The sequence below is a fragment of the Citrus clementina genome, unplaced genomic scaffold (genome assembly GCF_000493195.1).
Source record: "Citrus clementina cultivar Clemenules unplaced genomic scaffold, Citrus_clementina_v1.0 scaffold_3, whole genome shotgun sequence".
Lineage (NCBI taxonomy): Eukaryota > Viridiplantae > Streptophyta > Magnoliopsida > Sapindales > Rutaceae > Citrus > Citrus x clementina.
Genome location: NW_006262339.1, coordinates 2011121 through 2029873, shown reverse-complemented (window position 1 = coordinate 2029873; position 18753 = coordinate 2011121). Strand labels below are relative to the sequence as shown.

Here is an 18753-nt window from a genome sequence, read left to right as displayed (position 1 = left end):
CTTTTCATAGCATAATTTTAAAAAATTTGTCTATTAAAGTAATTTTATAATTTTTAATAAAAGCTCACACTGGCAACGAAACAACTAAAATTTTTACATAAAAGCTTTATTTATGAAAGTTCTATTAACAGAAACTCTACTTGAAAAACTATATCAAATAGAGCATTTCTACTTATTTGATATGGTTTATCTAATTGTTATCAGTGCTTATTTAATTTTATAAGTTCTTTTTAAATTTTTTTATTATCTTTTTAGTAGAGCTTTTGAAGACCAAATAAGCTATTTAAGGGATGGTAAAATCTGGATTCGGATCTGAATGTAAGTGCATTTGGATCCGAATCCACATTGATATTTTTAAATCTAGATGTGGGTAATATGCATGTGGATTGCGGCAGATATTCTGTATTTTCAGATCCGCATAATGCTAATTTCAAATACAATTTAAAATTCAACAAATTTACATAATAAAATCAAATAAAATTCAATCATAATTCAACAATCAACAATTCACCCTAGAATAACATACAACAACACTATAATAAATAATATCGAAACATAAATTGAAATTTACCACCGCAAATCCATGAATACAAACACTACTAATCTACATAGATTCCATTTAAAACCACCACAAATAAAACACCACTATAAATCCACTTAGTTTTGATTTTTTATTTAACTAATATTTTTTTTAATAAATAAATTTAATTAAAAAATAACGTGGATATGGATATCCAGTCTTTCAGAAGCACTTACATTTGGATCCACACAGATCTTAATTTTTAACATCCAGATTTGTATTTTTTAATGTAATCTAGATCCAAATCTTTCGGATTTTTGTGGATCTAGGTCGGACCTAGGTTTTTTTGTCATCCCTAAATTATTTTTTCTTTACTAATAAAAAGGTCAAAATTTAATTTTTTTGGAAGTAGAGGTTAAAATGCTTTTTTAAAATGTTAAAATACCTAAAACATGTTTTATTTATTTGATAATTTTATTTCATTCTTTTTATAACATAATTTTAAAAAAAATTATCTATTAAAATAATTTTATAATTTTTAATGAAAACTCTCGTTCGACAACTAAATAATTTTTTTGTGAAAGCTTTACTTATAAAAGCGAGCTTTATTTAAAACATTTTACTAAACGGAGTCTTAAAAGAGTGTTGGAAGCTCCACTTCCAAGATATAGCTCTACAAGCTTGGGCTTCCACACACATTTTTTTGGCAAAATGATTGGAGTGTTTTAGGTGCTCGTGGTGTGTATTTAAAACATATACCACTCTTTGGTCAACTCAATTGAATGACTAAAACGGGGTAACATCATTTGGATTCTCATTTCTAATATATATATATATATATATATATATATATATATATATGAGGATATTATCTTTGTCTGTCTACACTTCTCATACTCCATTTATATTAATAAGTAACAAACTTTTGGCTAAGTGACCTGGATGAAATATTTAAAATATTCGTATGGTGTTCATTTTGAAGAAATGATTAGAGAGAAGAGGAGTGGAGACGAGGGGAGAGTGAATTTCAATTTTTATTGTTTGGTTTGGCAAGGAATTCAAAATGAAAAGGAATAGATTACTTTTTCCTTGAACAATTTTACCCTTTGTGTTAATATTTTAATATTTTTTATTAAGTAAAATAAAAATAAATTTAAAAAATCATAATAAGGAAAAAGACTAAATTACAACTCAATTATTTTATTTAGAATTTGAAATTTTTGTGGAAAGATATTAAATTATAAATTAATTTAATCTAAAAAATAGAAAACTAAAACAAGTAAAATTGAAAGAAAATTTATTATGAATTGATTTGATGTTTTTTAATTTTCTGCATTTATAGTTTGCAAATAAAAGTATAAAGAAATATATATATCATATAGAAGATAATCTTTGTTCATTTCTCAACATTAACATAACGAAATTCTACTTTTCTTCCTCAATTGCTTTTATCATTATTTTTTCATGAAAAATGATTAATTAATTAAATAAAAATCCGAAGTTTATATTTTATGATTATATCTCTCTTGCACTGGTAATGCCGAAAAAAATAGCCACATGCATTTTAATATGTTTCCAACAATTAAATGAGTTTTTAAGGGACAACTAGGTAAATTTACTCTCCTGCTGAGATAAAATTCGATTTCCTCACTCGTCATAGAGGAAACGGAATTCCATAATTTACAGCAATTGCGAATCCCATAGAATTTGTTTTCCTTTTCATTATTGCAAACCGAACGGTGGAAATCTGAGAGGACTTCGAATTGCTCTCCTCTCCCTCCGACTCTCCTCTCAACCGAACACAGCCGTATGGTATTGGATACTGACCATCAACAACATAAAAGTTTAAAGTTCAAACTAAGGGGCATTCAAGTCATTTCAGAAAAGAGGTGGATAATTTATCAAGAGAAACATAAAAAGAATGCTGAGATAGATATGATTGACAAATTATATCTTAATTTGAAAAGTCTTAGGAGTTAAGGTACGCCGATGTTATTATCGCAGGTAATAACTATTAACTAAATCGGGAAATACATCGAAAGATCCGTTGCCCCCCATTCCGGTCCGGTTCTCCCTCCTATTAAACCTGAAAGAAAGAAAGAGCTGTAACCATTTTCGTAAATATCTTCCTTTTTCGGGACTCAAAATCAAATATCTATGCTACTAAGTACTAACCCACCGGATATATTTATTCTATAAAATCCCCACGATCAACTTTCACATTGACGTTTCCTTTACCATAACAAACTCTCCCACGAAACAAACTTACACACTAAGAACAAGGTACGCCTAAAACCCTAGACTGCAAATATATATATATATATATATATATATATACTCTACATATTATAAATCATCTTGACAAATCAAGAAAACGTCGATAAATACATATGCTTAAGAAGTGTAATTGGTGGTGGTGTTAATGGGGAAGGGAAGAACTAGTGCTGTGTTAGGGCAAAAATTAAGTGTGGCATCAACATCAAAATCAGCATCATTGAGTGTACCATCTGGGCCGGTGTATTATCCTACTGAAGATGAATTTAAGGACCCATTAGAGTATATTTGTAAAATTAGGGCAGAGGCTGAGCGTTATGGGATTTGCAAGATTGTTCCACCTAAAAGTTGGAAACCACCATTTGCTTTGGATTTAGGTTCTTTTACATTCCCCACAAAAACACAGGCAATTCACCAGTTGCAAGCAAGGTCGGCCGCTTGTGATTCTAAGACTTTTGAGTTGGAATACAGTAGGTTTTTGAAGGAACATATTGGGACGAAGTTGAATAAGAAGGTGTTCTTTGAAGGCGAGGAGTTGGACTTGTGTAAATTGTTTAATGCAGCGAAGAGGTTTGGAGGGTATGATAAAGTTGTGAAGGAGAAGAAGTGGGGGGAGGTTTTTAGGTTTGTTAGGTCAAATGGGAAGATTTCTGACTGTGCTAGGCACGTTTTGTGTCAATTGTACTATAAACATTTGTATGATTACGAAAAATATTACAATAAGTTGAATAAAGAGGCGACAAAAGGTTGCAAGAGGGGGTTAGATGGGGATGTAAAGAGTGAAGACAAGGTTGAGCGTTCGAGCTCGAAAAGGAGGCGGAGGAATAACGGTGATCAGGAGAGAGTTAAGGTTTGTCATAAGGTTGATAAGGAGGATGAGCTTGATCAGATTTGTGAGCAATGCAAAAGTGGGTTGCATGGGGAAGTTATGCTTTTGTGCGATAGGTGTAACAAGGGGTGGCACGTTTATTGTTTGTCACCCCCATTGAAGCATGTTCCTCGAGGGAATTGGTATTGCCTAGAGTGCTTGAATTCTGATAAGGACAGTTTTGGTTTCGTGCCAGGTAAGCGGTATACAGTGGAATCTTTCAGACGAGTAGCTGATCGGGCCAAAAAGAAAAGGTTTAGGTCAGGATCTGCTTCGCGTGTTCAAATGGAGAAAAAGTTCTGGGAAATTGTGGAGGGAGCAGCTGGTAATGTTGAAGTTATGTATGGCAGTGACTTGGACACTTCCATTTATGGAAGTGGTTTTCCTCGTGTATGTGACCATAGACCAGAATCCGTGGATGCCAATGTATGGAATGAATATTGTAATAGCCCGTGGAATCTAAATAACCTGCCAAAGTTGAAAGGGTCAATACTCCGGATGGTTCATCATAACATTACTGGGGTGATGGTGCCTTGGCTTTATCTTGGCATGTTGTTCTCAGCTTTTTGCTGGCATTTTGAAGATCACTGTTTTTACTCAATGAATTATCATCACTGGTATGTAGCCATGCTGATTTACCCCCTTTTTTGGTAGTGTTGTCTTGGAGCAAACACATTATTGGTCGCGTTATTTTCCCTTCCAGTTTTTCATCTTAGGAACTCTTCATTTATTTTTTAAACGAATTAATGCATTGAAGTGGTTACTTTAGCATCTACCACCATTGAGTTGTAAAGAAAGTTGATACTTGGTAGAGTGTAGGTGAGTTGTCTTTTTAATAATTATTGGCATTGGGAGTTTTACTTGCCCTTACAAAGGCGCTTCAATTGCTTATTAATTATCATGATTTTTTATTTTATTTTTTAAAATTTCAGTTAAATATCCAAAACTTGGTCTGGTGCTAAGTAGGTAGAATGGAATTTCAATTTCTCATTTTCTTGTACTTCTGGTGGTTCAGTGTGGTGGATACTTCTTTTATGCTTTGCAAGGTACTGCTAGCTAAACTTTTAAATTGATTTAGTTAGAAAGTTGATTCACTGCTCTTATGTCATAGGGGAGATCCAAAATGTTGGTACAGTGTCCCTGGAAGTGAAGCTGGTGCTTTTGAGAAGGTACTTCTTCATATTGGAATTCATCTTTTCAGCTTTTTATTTAAAAGAAAAAAAAAGCCTGCAATTGCTTTTTCTTTTTTAAATTGTTATTCAGGTTCTTTATTCCTCCCTAATTTGAGAGAAGAGGGGTATGCTATGTGTTGGCTGAGCTTATATACCCAGCAAATTTTGATTGTTCTTTTCGATGATGATTTCATGTTGACTTTTGGCTACATCCTATCATGCACAAGAGAGCAAGTCATTGTGAAAGTTTGATTGTGCACTGTTGTATTCCACGGTGTTGATTGACAGTTTCTTCTTCCAAACAAAATGATCATGACTGACGTCAACCTTCTTTTTTCAGGTTATGCGGAGTAGCCTTCCTGATCTATTTGATGCACAACCTGATTTGCTCTTTCAACTTGTCACTATGTTGAATCCATCAGTGTTGGTAGAAAATGGTGTTCCAGTCTACAGTGTACTACAGGTTTGTATTTTTAATATCACCGTTTTGCTTCTTATATGGTACATTTTTGTCTATACTCGTTGTACAGTTTCTTTTCTAGTCAACTTATGAAATGACTAGGCCTTTAGAAAATGTGTTATTTTTTTGTGGTAGTCAATGCCATTTTTTTAATGTATTTAGTTGGATGCATTTTATGTGGCTCTTTTGTGTGTATTTTTTGGCAGGAGCCTGGAAACTTTGTCATCACATTCCCCAGATCTTACCACGCAGGATTTAATTTTGGTCTGCTGACTGCCATAATGTTCTCTATTAATGATGATTGGTTTAGAAGGATGCTTTTGTCTCCTTTAATGAGTTACTTGCACTTGATGAAATTTTTTGCTCTCTGGTCTTTTCAGGTTTAAACTGTGCAGAGGCTGTCAATTTTGCTCCTGCTGACTGGCTACCTCATGGTGGTTTTGGAGCTGATCTGTATCAGCAGTATCACAAAGCTGCCGTTTTATCTCATGAGGAGCTCCTTTGTGTTGTAGCCAAGGTTGTAAGTTTTCTGACCTGTCTTACGTGCTTTAGTTGAACTAAGATTGAAGAGGAGGACATTCATATTTTCATGGATGTAAAAACAGATGAAGTAGAAATGAGACTTAGGCCCTCAAGAATATATAGAGAACACATGGCATAATATGAAGTCACTGTCCAAACTGCAGTAATAGGTTATAACTCATAATTGAGTATACACTGCTTCCCAGAGTCTTTCTGTGAAAGGTTGACCTCAGGGCACCGAACTTTTAAACTAACAATGTGATGTGAAAACTTTGTACTGAACTGTTGAAGAGATGAAAATGCTGTTGCAAAGGGTCCCTTACATAGGTATATTTATGTTTGAACTAGGAATAAGTAGAGTTTAATCTAGGAGGGGCTAGTGGCGTATAATTGAGGAGAGTTAGCTTATCTTAAGTTCCACGAGATCTTTCCTGTAATGCTATGCTCTTGTTATTCATACTTCTGCAGTTGAGATGGAGAGTTCAAAATCTCTGAGGTTGTTTTTCCCTTTTTCCTTCCTATAAGTAATTTCTTTATGCGCGAACTGGAATGTGTATGTGTGTGGAACTTAGTCTATAAATTGGCCGTGCTTATAAGCTACTTCTGCTTATTATTAGGGCATCTGGTTTGCTTCTTGTCTACCTTTAGTCATCGTAGATAATTCTAGCTAGTTACTACAAAAAAGAAAAAAGAAAAAAAAGCATTTTGCACTTTCATTTGATTTCTGCTAGTTGAATTATGTTTTCGTCTGTCTTTTGCTGTTCTTTTCCTACCTAATTGATCATTATTTTGTTTTGAGCAGAGTGATCTTGATAGCAAAGTGTCACCTTATTTGAAGAGAGAATTGCTGAGAGTATATACCAAAGAAAGAATGTGGAGAGAGAGGCTTTGGAGAAAAGGCATCATCAAGTCAACTCCTATGGGCCCTCGGAAATGCCCAGAGTATGTGGGTACTGAAGAGGTAATTCCATATTTTCATTTTTATATTTGGTTCTTGGCTTGATACAATATGGTTATATTGATTGTGATAAATTCTTTTGATGGATTTTCTAGGATCCAACATGTATTATATGTCGGCAATATTTGTATCTCAGTGCTGTTGCTTGCCGTTGTAGGCCAGCTGCTTTTGTGTGTTTGGAGGTGAGCAGAGTTTTGTTGTTAAGATGCTACAGTAATTTTATGGTTATTTAAATTATCTGCATGTTCCATCTGTGGTATTCCTTTCAGTGTAGACTTTGAGAAACTTTATTAATGAGAAGGAAATACCCAGGTAGTCCACCTGGTTATACCATGGGTGGGGGTAGTGGGGTAGACTTTACAATTTGTATGTTTTCCTGAGTTAGCTTACAAGTAAAGACTTTAATTCTATTAGCTTCAGCCTTTTGGCCCTTTTTATACAACCATAAATTGAATTTAATTTTGTTCTTTATCGAGACTTTTTTTTTCCTTCTTTGAATCTTAATCTATTAAAAAAGTCTTTTCTTTCTTAACTAGTTCGGTGCACATTAGAATATGCACTCATTCAAAGGGGGTGCAACACTTCTCAGTTTGGGCATCCCCAGAAATTGTTGGATTTCTTGCAATATGAAATTGAATGCCATAACTCTTATTTGTACTTTTTATTGGTGCTGTTGGGATATCCTAACTTATTGGCTTATTGGTGGATTTCCTTATTTATTGATCAGGATCAGAGTTTTAGGAGAAAAGAACAGTGACACCCCTGTTGTTTTGGCGAAAAGGTCGTGGGCAATTCCTTGTTTTCAGAAATCGTCACATAGATTCCTTTTGGGGCACATAAACCCCCTTTATAGCCAAACCTTTGGGGTCGTATCATTTCTGAACACAAAAGGGGTTCTGTGACCATTTCTGAAAATAAGTGGCCTTCATGACCATTTTGTTAAACCATGAGGGCGTGGTCCTTCCTTTTTCTTATTTTTAGGTTATTGAAATCAAGTAGATTGGAAATCTTGTAGATGCAAAAGGCGCGTTGTTGTATGTTTATTCATTTTCTTATCTGAAGTTGGAATGCCATTGATAAGCTTCTCAAACTGATGAATCTTCTATGTTCAACATTTTTGTTCAAGTTTTTATTATTGCATTTTATATTCTTACTCTTTTCGTGAATAATCTGATAAATAAGATGATTCAAATCAATTTGGGCCTCACTAAAATTTTTCTGCTTTTTAAAATTTCAAATCTGCTGTTGCAATTTCTCCTTGGCAATTACTGATTCTATGTGGCTTTTATGCAGCACTGGGAGCACCTCTGCGAATGTAAAACCAGAAAACTTCATCTTCTTTATCGTCATACCTTGGCAGAATTGTATGATTTGTTTCTTACCGTTGATAGAAATAGTTCTGAGGAGACATCAGAAAGTAATAATTTAAGAAGACAGATCTCATCTTCCAACCGGCCAACTACTTTGACCAAAAAGGTTTTGTTATAACTTCTTTGTTCTTTTCTGTTTCAGAGTATGAGCAACTTTCTTACATAATGCTTTTGGTTGATAGGTTATCTTATTTTATGGGTTTTAAATTATTGTGACTGAAGAGTTCTTAGTGTGACAAATTGAGTACTTACTACCTGGCTATGCATTTGTCCTTGATCATGCTGGGGGTTTCCTTTCAAATATTTCATTGCATCTCACTATTAAGACCGCTTTCAAACAGTGGAAATCTGTGCTTCATTCTTGATATTTTGTCATTCAAGTTGGATGAGAACATAGAGATTTGGTGAATTGTCTATTTTCCCTGGTTGGATTATTGGAGTTATGAGACCAGTTGGTCTTTAAGAGGCAGATGCAACAAGAGAGTCTTCTTTGTGCATCCTTTTGTTATTTAAGTGTTAATTAATTCTCCTTTCTTAGCAGATATGGGCTGTCTTTTGGGAACTTTGAAGAATTTTTTTTTTTTTCTATTTTGAGACTTGAAGAATTATTTGCAACTAATTGAATTCATATTTTCTAATTCCCCTGGTATGTATAGAGTAAATTTATTGTGGTGACTACATATAGCAATTATATTATTATTTGTATGATGCTTGCATTTGTGGAGATTATCCATGTTTGTATAAATCATGATATCAGCTTACAAAAGTTTTATTTCTAATAGATGTGATATCTTGATATTAATTGTGTGGTGAAGCTGTGTCTTTGATCAGCAAATATTTCTGCCAAATGTTAAGATTGAACTATCTGAGCCATTCCTTTGGAATTCTGAAAAGTATCCTTAGTAATGCTATACTTACTCAGGATACTTAGTTATATCCCAATTGCTGTGGCATCTTATATGCATCAATTAATTGGGTTTGTAAAAATAAAATCAACCAATGCCATACACATGGCAATAAATAATTGATGACATATTAGTTGGGATACAAATTGAGCATCCCAACTGAGTAAGCATAGCATTATTGAATATTATATTAAGAATGTCAAATGGATGCAGGTCAAAGGTGTTCGTGTTACCATGTCTCAGCTTGTTGAACAATGGCTTTCTTGTTCACTTAAGGTTCTTCAGGGCCTGTTTTCTAGTGATGCTTATGGCACTCTTTTGAGGGAAGCTGAACAATTTCTTTGGGCTGGTTTTGAGATGGATGCGGTGAGATTTGGGCCCTCAATTGTTTCACGAACAGTTGAATAAATAAATTTATTACATCTTGTAACAATAATTTACTCACCAAGAAAAAAAATGTGTTTTGTATATAGGTCCGGGACATGGTGAACAAATTGATTGAAGCTCGGAGATGGGCAGAAGGGATAAGAGATTGCCTTCATAAAGCAGAGAACTGGTCATCTCTTCCTGGCTCTGATTCAGAGAAAGTGCACCTGGATTGTGTTAATGAGTTGCTTGGTTTTGATCCTTTGCCGTGTAATGAGCCTGGACATCTTATCCTGAAGGTTGTAATACTTTACAGAAAGCTGTACTTTATAAGTGTTGCCTCACAGATGTATGATCAGGAATTTGCAAGGAAACGTTATCATTTCTTCTATCATCAAGACATTTACTTATAGCTATGAACCTTGTTTCAAAATTGTTTATGCAGCTTATTTATGGCTATGAATTTCAAAATTCTTTATGTAGCTTTTTCTTGCATCTTCTCCACTTAATCTGCCAATTGAAATTTCCACTTGATCTGCCTATTGAAATCTCTACTATTTTTATTTTTATTCCTAATCAGAATTATGCAGAAGAGGCTAGGTCACTGATTCAGGAAATTAATGCTGCCCTCTCAGCTTGTTCAAAGGTATGCGTCTGCTCTCTTATGACTGATTCCAATTAGTAGTATTGTATTAAAGTTGATAGAAAGTGTGCTCTGGCTGAATTGATTGGTTTTTATTAACTATTGTTTATTTTTCGTCATTGTCTCTCCAGATTTCTGAGTTGGAGCTATTGTATTCCAGAGCTTCTGGCTTACCAATTTATATAGTAGAAAGTGAGAAGCTATCTCAGAGAATTTCTTCTGCAAAGGTATATTGAATTGTCAAATTTAGTTATTATTCGTGTTTGTGCATTAATTCAAGTTCTTTCTTTTTGTTCTTGATAATCCTTTGTTTTGTCTTTTGTGTGTGTTTCTTTCTTGGGGGCTGTGGTTATTTAACATTCATTTAATGCATGCTTTAAATTTGATTGTGGTCGGTGGTGTGACTATAGTGAATAATGCTGCTGTCATTTTACTGTTGATGTTCTTTAGGTCTGGAGAGACAGTGTGAGAAAATGCATCTCGAACAAATGTCCTGCAGCAATCGAGATTGATGTTCTTTACAAGTTAGAGTCAGAGGTAACCTCAATTTCTTAGTCTGTGCTTCTGTATGGTTTGACATTTTCTAAAGTATTGGCTCTAATATTTCATGTTATGTTGAACAGGCATTGGATCTGAAAATCGAAGTTCCACAGACAGATATGCTTTTGAAAATGATAGGGCAAGCCGAATCATGTAGGGCTCGATGCAGTGAAGCATTGAGGGGTTCTATGAGTCTAAAGGTTAGCCTAGTTGATCTCTTTTGTTTCTGTCTCTTTCTCTTCTATGCATTCATCGAGTTTTTCTTTGGTTAAGTTGTAAGTTTTCAAAATCTTGACTTTTCAGACTGTTGAACTGCTTCTTCAAGAACTGGGCGATTTTACTGTTAATATGCCTGAATTGGAGCTTCTAAAGCAATACCACAGTGATGCCATTTTTTGGATCGCCCGCTTAAATGATATTTTGGTGAACATTAATGGAAGGAAGGATCAGCACAATGTAATTGATGAATTAAATTGCATTTTGAAAGAAGGAGCATCTTTGAGAATTCAAGGTTTCTTACTTTTGATATGCAATTTCCTTGTTACAGTCCCATCTTTGCCCATTTTTTGTTTCCATTTTATGTCTCCTTAATGCTGGTTCTATTTTATTTCTTCGAGGTCAGTTGATGACTTGCCTCTTGTTGAGGTTGAGCTGAAGAAGGCTCATTGCAGAGAGAAAGCTCTGAAGGTAATTCCTTGTTCTGTTTCCTCTCACACTTCTGTTTGTTGGTGTTTATGTTATAACAATGGATCTTCTTGTGCTCCTTTCTCTCTGGTCTTTGTTCGTTTTGAAAGCCTCAGATGACCCAAAAAGTGACTGGTTTTCATTCATTGAGTCTGATGCAATGCTAATTTGTTTAGGCTTCAAGCTTTTAGTGGATGCTTATTATTTGATTTAATAAAATGTTTGGAACTTCCTTACAGGCATGTGATACTAAAATGCCTCTGGACTTCATTCGGCAGGTGACGGCGGAGGCTGTCATGTATGCTCTCTTGCCTGAATACAATCTCAAAAATTGAGTGTGTGGAAGGTTTTTCACTTTTTTGTACATGATATCTTATGTAAGTTTTACGAGGCATATCTGTTTACCAGACTACAGATTGAGAGAGAAAAATTATTCATTGATTTGTCTGGAGTACTGGCCGCTGCTATGCGTTGGGAGGAAAGAGCAGCAGATATTCTTATACGCAAGGCTCAGATGTGCGAATTTGAGGATATTATCAGGTTTGGGCATTTCTTATCTTATTTTCTTATTTTTTTGTTTTGTAATGCTTCTTTATTTCTTTTTACGGTTTGAGTTCCTTAGCTAACTTCCATTTGTCTTATTATGATTGAATTCAAATCTTTTAGAGCTTCACAAGACATATTTGTGGTTCTACCTTCGCTAGATGAAGTCCAAAATGAAGTATCAACAGCTAAATCATGGTTAAAGAATTCTGAGCTATTTTTAGCTTCTGCGTTTGCTGTAGCACCTGCCTCCTGTTCTTTGCTGAGGCTTGAGAGTTTGAAGGTTCTTTTTATGTTAATAGACTCTTCTTTTTTCATGTCGTCTCCTGCATGGTGTTCAAAAACTGGGTGGAGCACAAAGTATGACAAGTCGATCTAAATGTTGCAGGACTTGGTTTCTCAGTCAAAGTTTCTTAAGATTTCGTTGAAAGAACAAACAGAGCTTGAAAAAGTTATAAATAATTGTGAGAGATGGCAAAATCATGCCTCTTCTCTTCTACAAGATGCTAGATGCTTACTTGATAAAGATGACATTGGTGATGGTCTGAGCAACAGTCTTGTTTCAAAAATTGAACAGCTAATTACATCAATGGAATCCGCTGCGAATTGTGGTTTGTCTCTTGGTTTTGACTTCCATGAGATTTCAGAACTTCAAAATGCATGTTCTACCCTGCATTGGTGCAAGAAGGCTCTTTCTTTCCTCTCTGTTTCTCCTTCTTTGGAGGTGATCATTTGTTTTTCAATTATTTGCATGACCTTATTTTATCCTGATTTTTGTGTTAGACGATCTTGTGGTTTTTTCCTTCTATTAAAAGTCTAATCTGTAGAAGAGCCATGCTTCTTTATGGGAATTTGTATAAAATTGCCCTAAATTTGTGCATATAATTTATATCCGTTCTTCTTGTTTCTTCCTTTCTTTTTAGGTGGCTTTTCCTTTCTCATCTGATACTTGAAACTTACCAGAACAGCTTTACAAATTGATTGTTCTAAACAATACCTATTCTTACACATTGGCATATTATGAAGTTTACTCTGTCTTACCTGTAGGATGTGGAGAGCTTGATGGCTGTTGCAGAAGGCCTTTCTACCAGATGTTTTTCAAGTATGTTGTGGAACTCTTTGATTCATGGGGTTAAATGGCTTAAAAGAGCATTGGAAGTCATTTTTGCTCCGTGTAAGTTTAAAAGATGTAAGCTGAGTGATGTTGAAGAAGTTCTTGCTGGATGTAAGGTATTAGAATTATACATGTTAGTTCTCTGTAGTGCCTTTGGGTCCTCAAGAATATGCAGCTTCAACTTTGATTCTGAAGATATTGTATTTGGTCTTGTCAAGGAATCAGTGCTATGCCGAACTTACACTTGGTTTTTCTGCTTGCAGGGAATTAACTTCTCCTTTCCAGTTGTGATTGGTGAACTTACGAGTGCTATTCAGAAACACAAGTGAGTTTTATGATTATTCTATATGTTTTTTCTTTTCATTATTTCTTTTTCTAACCTAAAATTTGACATGTAGATGCATTGTGGTTATTGGGTCTCTTTGAATGATGCTCTAACAAATGTATTCAATACATGTCGTTTATACTACATGTAATGCATGGTGATGTTATATGTCAGACTTGGGAATCTTTCTTAGACAGGTCCATTGGGATTTTGATCTAATGTTGAGCACTGTAAATAAATGATTATTATGAGGACAAACTCACTAACATGAAGCATATGGAGACATATACCTTCCCATTATGGTTTGTCTCTATTGATTATTAGCAACTTTTTGCATAGTTTATTGCTCTGTTGGTTTTAACTGTAATACAGGTTGTGGCAAGAACAAGTTCATCAATTCTTTAATCTCAAGTGTGCGCAACAATCTTGGTCTCTGATGTTACAGCTCAAGGTATGCTGTCTGTGTGCTTGATAAACTGTGATTACACATGAATGCGTTATGCTTATTTATTCCTTTTCTTACCCCTTTTGCATAAATCCTCTTTGAGAATCTCAAGCACTATGTTTATTAGTGTTGCTTGCTTGAAAATTTTATCATAAACAGGAACTAGGAGAAGCTGCTGCTTTTGATTGTCCAGAGCTAGAGAAGGTTCTATCCAAAGTTGATAAGGTTGAAAACTGGAAGCAACGCTGCAAGGAAATTGTAGGGACTTCTGTAGGAGATAAGAATTCTTTGCTTGGTCTTTTGCAGAAGGTCTTTATCAGATGATTGTTTTTATTTCCTACAGCTTAGATGATGGTCGTTTAGATATTTATCATGTAAACTGAGAATCCTTTTTAATATTGTGCAGATCAAACAGTCTGTACATAGATCACTGTACATATATAACAAGCCACATGGTTCAGTATCGATGACTCTGTGTATGTGCTGTGAGAGTGATTCCAAGGAGCTTGAATTCTTAATTTGCTCTGCATGCAAAGACTGGTAAGGTATTTGTTGCTATGTTCAATTTCATATTTGATTTTTGTCTCTGTGGTAGGCTAATAGTCAGGGGTTCTACTATTTAGGCTCCTTTTCATGTAAGAATATTGTGGAAACTTTGAGCAGCAACCCAATATCTAAAATGTAAATTCCTCTGACCTTAAGAGATATCTGTTAGTGATCTTTGAAGTAGTTGTAATTGGTTTGTGATTCACTCATCAGTTTCTCTATGACATGCATATCTAGTTATCATGATTTCTGGTTGTGTTGCTGCATGTTCTTCTAAATTCATCTGATCTGGCAAATGCATGATTTTGATTTCTTCCATATGAAACAGCTATCATTTGCAGTGCTTAAGACCAACAGAAGTTGATAGAAATCATGCAGAAGCCTACATATGTCCTTATTGCCAATATTTTGAGAGTGAATCAGTATCTCAGTTCGGAGGCAGCCCTCTGGTGTGACAATTTCCATCTGTTACGCCAATTATCTTTTGGAGTAATTCATAGCAGAATCTGATTTTATTTCTTCTCGTGAACAGAGATTTGGAGGGAAGCGCTCTGATTTGAGAATGTTGATTGAGCTTCTCTCAGATTCTGAATTTTTTTGCAGAGGGTAAGCTGCTATGTGTATGCTTATCATGTTAAAAGCATCCTGTATCAAATCAATAGTTGATCTTTAAGAATTTTTTTCATCTTTCACTTGCCGCATCCTGTTACTTCTTCTATGAAAAGTTTGTGGAGTATTTTTTAAAAGGAAAATACATGAAAGTTTTAAGAAACTTGGGGATTAGGGAACCATATAATTCTTTTTTTTTTTTTGTAGCATCTTTTTAAACCTTTAATTACAATTAGCATTTATGAAATATGATGCATGCTAGTCTTCTTAGTTTTCTTGTCCCTCTATAAGTCAATTCAAACCTTAATTATGTTTTGCATTCTGCAAACTAGTTGGGAGTGTTGATAACATGTTTGTTCAGCTCCAGATTGGGAATAATATGAGAATGACAACAGTTTGCTTAACTTGAAAGTAAAAATGATATGAGTTTTGCTTTGAGCGTCCCCCCCCCCCCTCCCCCTGTTCCTATGATATCTGAAGATTGAAAATGCTTATCTTATTATTATTTTTTTTTTTTGTTTTTGGTGATCCTTTCTTGAAAGTTCAAAACATACATTTATTTGGACAAGTGCTGTTGCTTTTTACAGGATTGAAGCAAAAGATGTACTGCAAGAAGTTGTGGATGTAGCTCTTGAATGCAAGACCTGCTTGACTGATATAGTGAAGTTTGAATCCTGTTATTTGGATAAAGATCTCCACGTCATCTCCAATAAATTAACTATCACTTTGAAGGCACTTATTTCAATCTTTCTATCTCTGCCCTGTATTCCGCAGAGGGTTTTTCTTTTTCTTTTGGTTTTTTGTGTTTAGTCATAGATTCAGCATATTTCTCTCTCTATCCCAATTTGTGATGGTCATCTTCCAGTCATTAGAGACGGCACTAGCCACCATAAAAATGAAAATAGCATAATTACTGACTGGCTTGATTATCCTGATTAGAGGTGGTTCTGCTGCACAGGCCAGGGAAGCAGCTGGAGTTTTCGATCGTCAAAGTAATAGCGCACTTGACTTTGCATTAGCGAGAAACTTGTGGAGAGTTAGAGTTAGTAAGTTATTAGAGGGTTTAACAAAGCCTACAATTGGACAGATACAAAATTATTTGAAAGAGGTATGTTGCCCCTGGCTTCTCAGAACATTGTACATATCATGATGAAATTTTGTTGACCTAGAATAATCTTCTTGTGGTTTGTTACTGGTGTTTTAATTGTGAAATTGGGATGACAGTGTGAAAACATCAGCTGATAGTGTAGTGATGTGTGTGTGTGTGTGTGTACCCAAAGCAATAGTAAATAAATATACTCAGGGTAATTTAGTACTTTATATTTTGAAAAGCACTAGGAAAATGGTATTATAATCACAAATATCTAATCTCTTAGATTTTAATGGGAGCAAATATGGTTGTGCCATGAACACTAGCATGAATGAATATGAAATTGTGCATGGAACTGTGTTGGTGATCCTTGAGGTTTTAGGTCGGTGAGAAGTCAAACCCTCACCATCCTTCATGTTTTTGCTGGTGGTGAGGTGTTTGTATTTGGAATTTGTGTTTCAATTTCTGCCTGAATTTGTGATTTTTGCATATTTCTCTAGCCAATGTTGAATTATTGTTGTCAAATAGCATCTGGTACCTTGGAGATGGATGACATGTTTTATGGTCTATATTCGTTATGGTTTTCCTTTTACTAATTTGATTATTAGCCTCTCTGTCTGCACTGGACCTCTAGTCCAGCTTACTTTTTGATAGTAATAGACGTATATCATTTTTTATCAAAAAAGATTATTAGCCATTTTAAGTATGGTGACAACCCAATGATATTTTCCCGCTAAAAAAATTGTAGTGTGTTTTTCTGTTTGTGCATTTAATCTGATTGGATGTAGATATCATTGTAAGAAATTGTGTATTTATTACCCACCATTATTATTTTCTCTATTTCAAATTTTCTGTTTTGCAGGGAATTTTTTGCTTTTTATTTATAACTTCTCCTAAGATGGATAATCTGTGCAGACTTTTCTTGCTCTGTTTGGCAACATGCACATTACAATATAAATGTTAGCAATGGAACTTTTTATATGAATGTTCTATAGGTGCTAATTGCAGTTACAAATACTTTGTAGGGACTGTTAATGAACATATCACCCAAAGATCACTACAGGCAAAAGCTGATGGAACTGAATCGCATTGGCTCGCAGTGGGCAGATGTTGCCAAAAAGGTGCTTAAATTTTATTATTTATTTATTTTTTTTTTTTGGGGGTTGTGTTTGCAGTTAAGTGAAATCTCCCTCAACTGTACCACTTAAATGTTCTTTCTTGTTGATTTGGTATTATTTATATGATTATTATTACAATTTTTGTTTTCTTTTACAGGTAGTACTGGATTCTGGGGCTCTAAGCTTAGATAAAGTCTTTGAACTTATTGCAGAGGGAGAAAATTTGCCTGTTTACTTGGAGAAGGAACTTAAGGTAACTTATTTGGTTGCTGTAAAGCCGAATGCTTCACATTTTCATCAATTATTTATTTTTCTTGATTGATGCAGTCACTAAGAGCTCGAAGTATGCTATACTGCATCTGTCGGAAGCCCTATGATGAGAAAGCAATGATCGCTTGTTATCAGTGTGATGAGTGGTATCATATTGATTGTGTAAAATTACTTTCTGCCCCAGAGATTTACATCTGTGCAGCATGTAAGCCTCAAGCAGAAGAGTCTTCTACTCCACAAAATGTGGATGGTGGGAGGTAAGAATGATGCTCATCCATGGATATTGTCACTGTGTGAGCATGTTCTGTTCTTCGTGTTTCCTCAATGTTTTTCAGGTGGTGCTTGTTTTTGTCCCCCCCACGCCCCTGCCCACGGGATGTAATTTAGTGAAAAAATACAGTTAAATGACTGTTTTTTCTTGTATGACTTTGACAGAACAAACGCTGAATTTCTAGAGCCCAAAACACCTTCTCCTAAACACACAAACTCGAGAAAGAAACTGAGGAAGGCTGAGCCAGGCCTAGCGCAGAAGATGCTAGCAATCGCAAATAACAGCAGTGTATTTGACTGTTCTAGTGGAATTGATAACTTATGGTGGCATAATAGGAAGCCTTTCAGAAGAGCAGCTAAAAAACGCACAGTGCTGGATAGTCTCTGTCCATTTATTTACACACAACAGTGAAGAAGATCAGAGTTTAGATAGTGATCATTCATTCAATTTATTCTTTTGGCGTAAGCTCTCAGTGTTCTTAGTCCAATTCTCCATTTTTTTTTTTCTTCTTCCATTTTCCCTTTGCCTCTACCGTGAGGTGGGTGCCAGGGTTCATTTAAGAGTCTTTATTTTGACCTGTTTTTTCTGCTCTCTTCCTGGCCCCAGAGAAGCAAATTTTTTTCCTTTCTGACGGGTTTCAACTGGAGGAGAGAAATGTCATACGGAGAATTTTGTGCGGAATAGGTTCTAACAAATAAGAAAAGGATAGGATTGGCCAATACTCTAAAAAGGTCATGACCTGGGAGCAGGATTGGCCAACTGATTGTACTGCATAGGCCAAAGAGAGCAAGTAGCCGATTGATTAGGTACGGATAATGCAATTGATTAGGTGCAGATAATGTAACTTAGAAACTATCAAAATGCTTGTAAATGTTGGGTACGGAGATTTTAAGTCAATTAAGAGATGAGGTTCCAACATTCCTATGAAATTTTATTTTTTATCTTTTTAGTTCTTTCTTTAATGAAAATTATCAAAAAGGAAAAGATTTATAATAGAGTTTCAGTTAATTTGGTTATCATTTAGAATAAATTAATTGAATTATGAACGTACTTTTTCCCCAAAAAAATACTTATTGGTAAGTGACTTATTTCTTTATTGATTCAAAACTATTTTATTTTATATAAAAAAAAATCAATTAT

General features: G+C 34.8%; 1 protein-coding gene across 4 annotated transcripts; it reads left to right on the top strand.

Moving 5' to 3' along the window:
• Window positions 1-2471: 2471 nt before the first annotated feature.
• On the top strand, window positions 2472-18531 carry LOC18047407 (lysine-specific demethylase 5A). Of its 4 annotated transcripts, XR_002906485.1 has the most exons (34): window positions 2472-4279; window positions 4774-4831; window positions 5175-5297; window positions 5501-5558; window positions 5675-5814; window positions 6619-6777; window positions 6870-6956; window positions 8068-8250; window positions 9263-9415; window positions 9523-9714; window positions 9996-10061; window positions 10190-10285; window positions 10509-10595; window positions 10682-10798; window positions 10902-11109; window positions 11221-11285; window positions 11522-11580; window positions 11691-11822; window positions 11949-12108; window positions 12214-12549; window positions 12873-13055; window positions 13203-13264; window positions 13637-13715; window positions 13869-14018; window positions 14116-14249; window positions 14584-14704; window positions 14788-14861; window positions 15452-15596; window positions 15823-15972; window positions 16980-17075; window positions 17230-17325; window positions 17400-17599; window positions 17778-18074; window positions 18220-18531. XR_002906485.1 is itself a non-coding variant. In XM_024188672.1 (33 exons), exons 1-33 carry the CDS (start codon window positions 2943-2945, stop codon window positions 18022-18024), a joined length of 5550 nt encoding a protein of 1849 aa, XP_024044440.1. In that variant the 5' UTR covers window positions 2472-2942; the 3' UTR covers window positions 18025-18531. The 4 variants fall into 4 exon arrangements, 3 of the variants coding, with proteins under 3 accessions (XP_024044440.1, XP_024044441.1, XP_024044439.1); XM_024188672.1 differs by having other exon boundaries at window positions 5675-5811; window positions 17778-18531; XM_024188673.1 differs by having other exon boundaries at window positions 9326-9415; window positions 17778-18531.
• The last annotated feature ends 222 nt before the right edge of the window (window positions 18532-18753 follow it).

What these genes read in the sequence shown, in the direction of transcription:
- LOC18047407 (XM_024188671.1), top strand. Translation starts at nt 2,943, where the DNA reads ATGGGGAAGGGAAGAACTAGTGCTGTGTTAGGGCAAAAATTAAGTGTG. An exon ending in AGTATGTGGGTACTGAAGAG is followed by an intron (nt 6,778 to 6,869) that starts GTAATTCCATAT and finishes TGGATTTTCTAG; the next exon opens with GATCCAACATGTATTATATG. An exon ending in AGAGAATTTCTTCTGCAAAG is followed by an intron (nt 10,286 to 10,508) that starts GTATATTGAATT and finishes GATGTTCTTTAG; the next exon opens with GTCTGGAGAGACAGTGTGAG.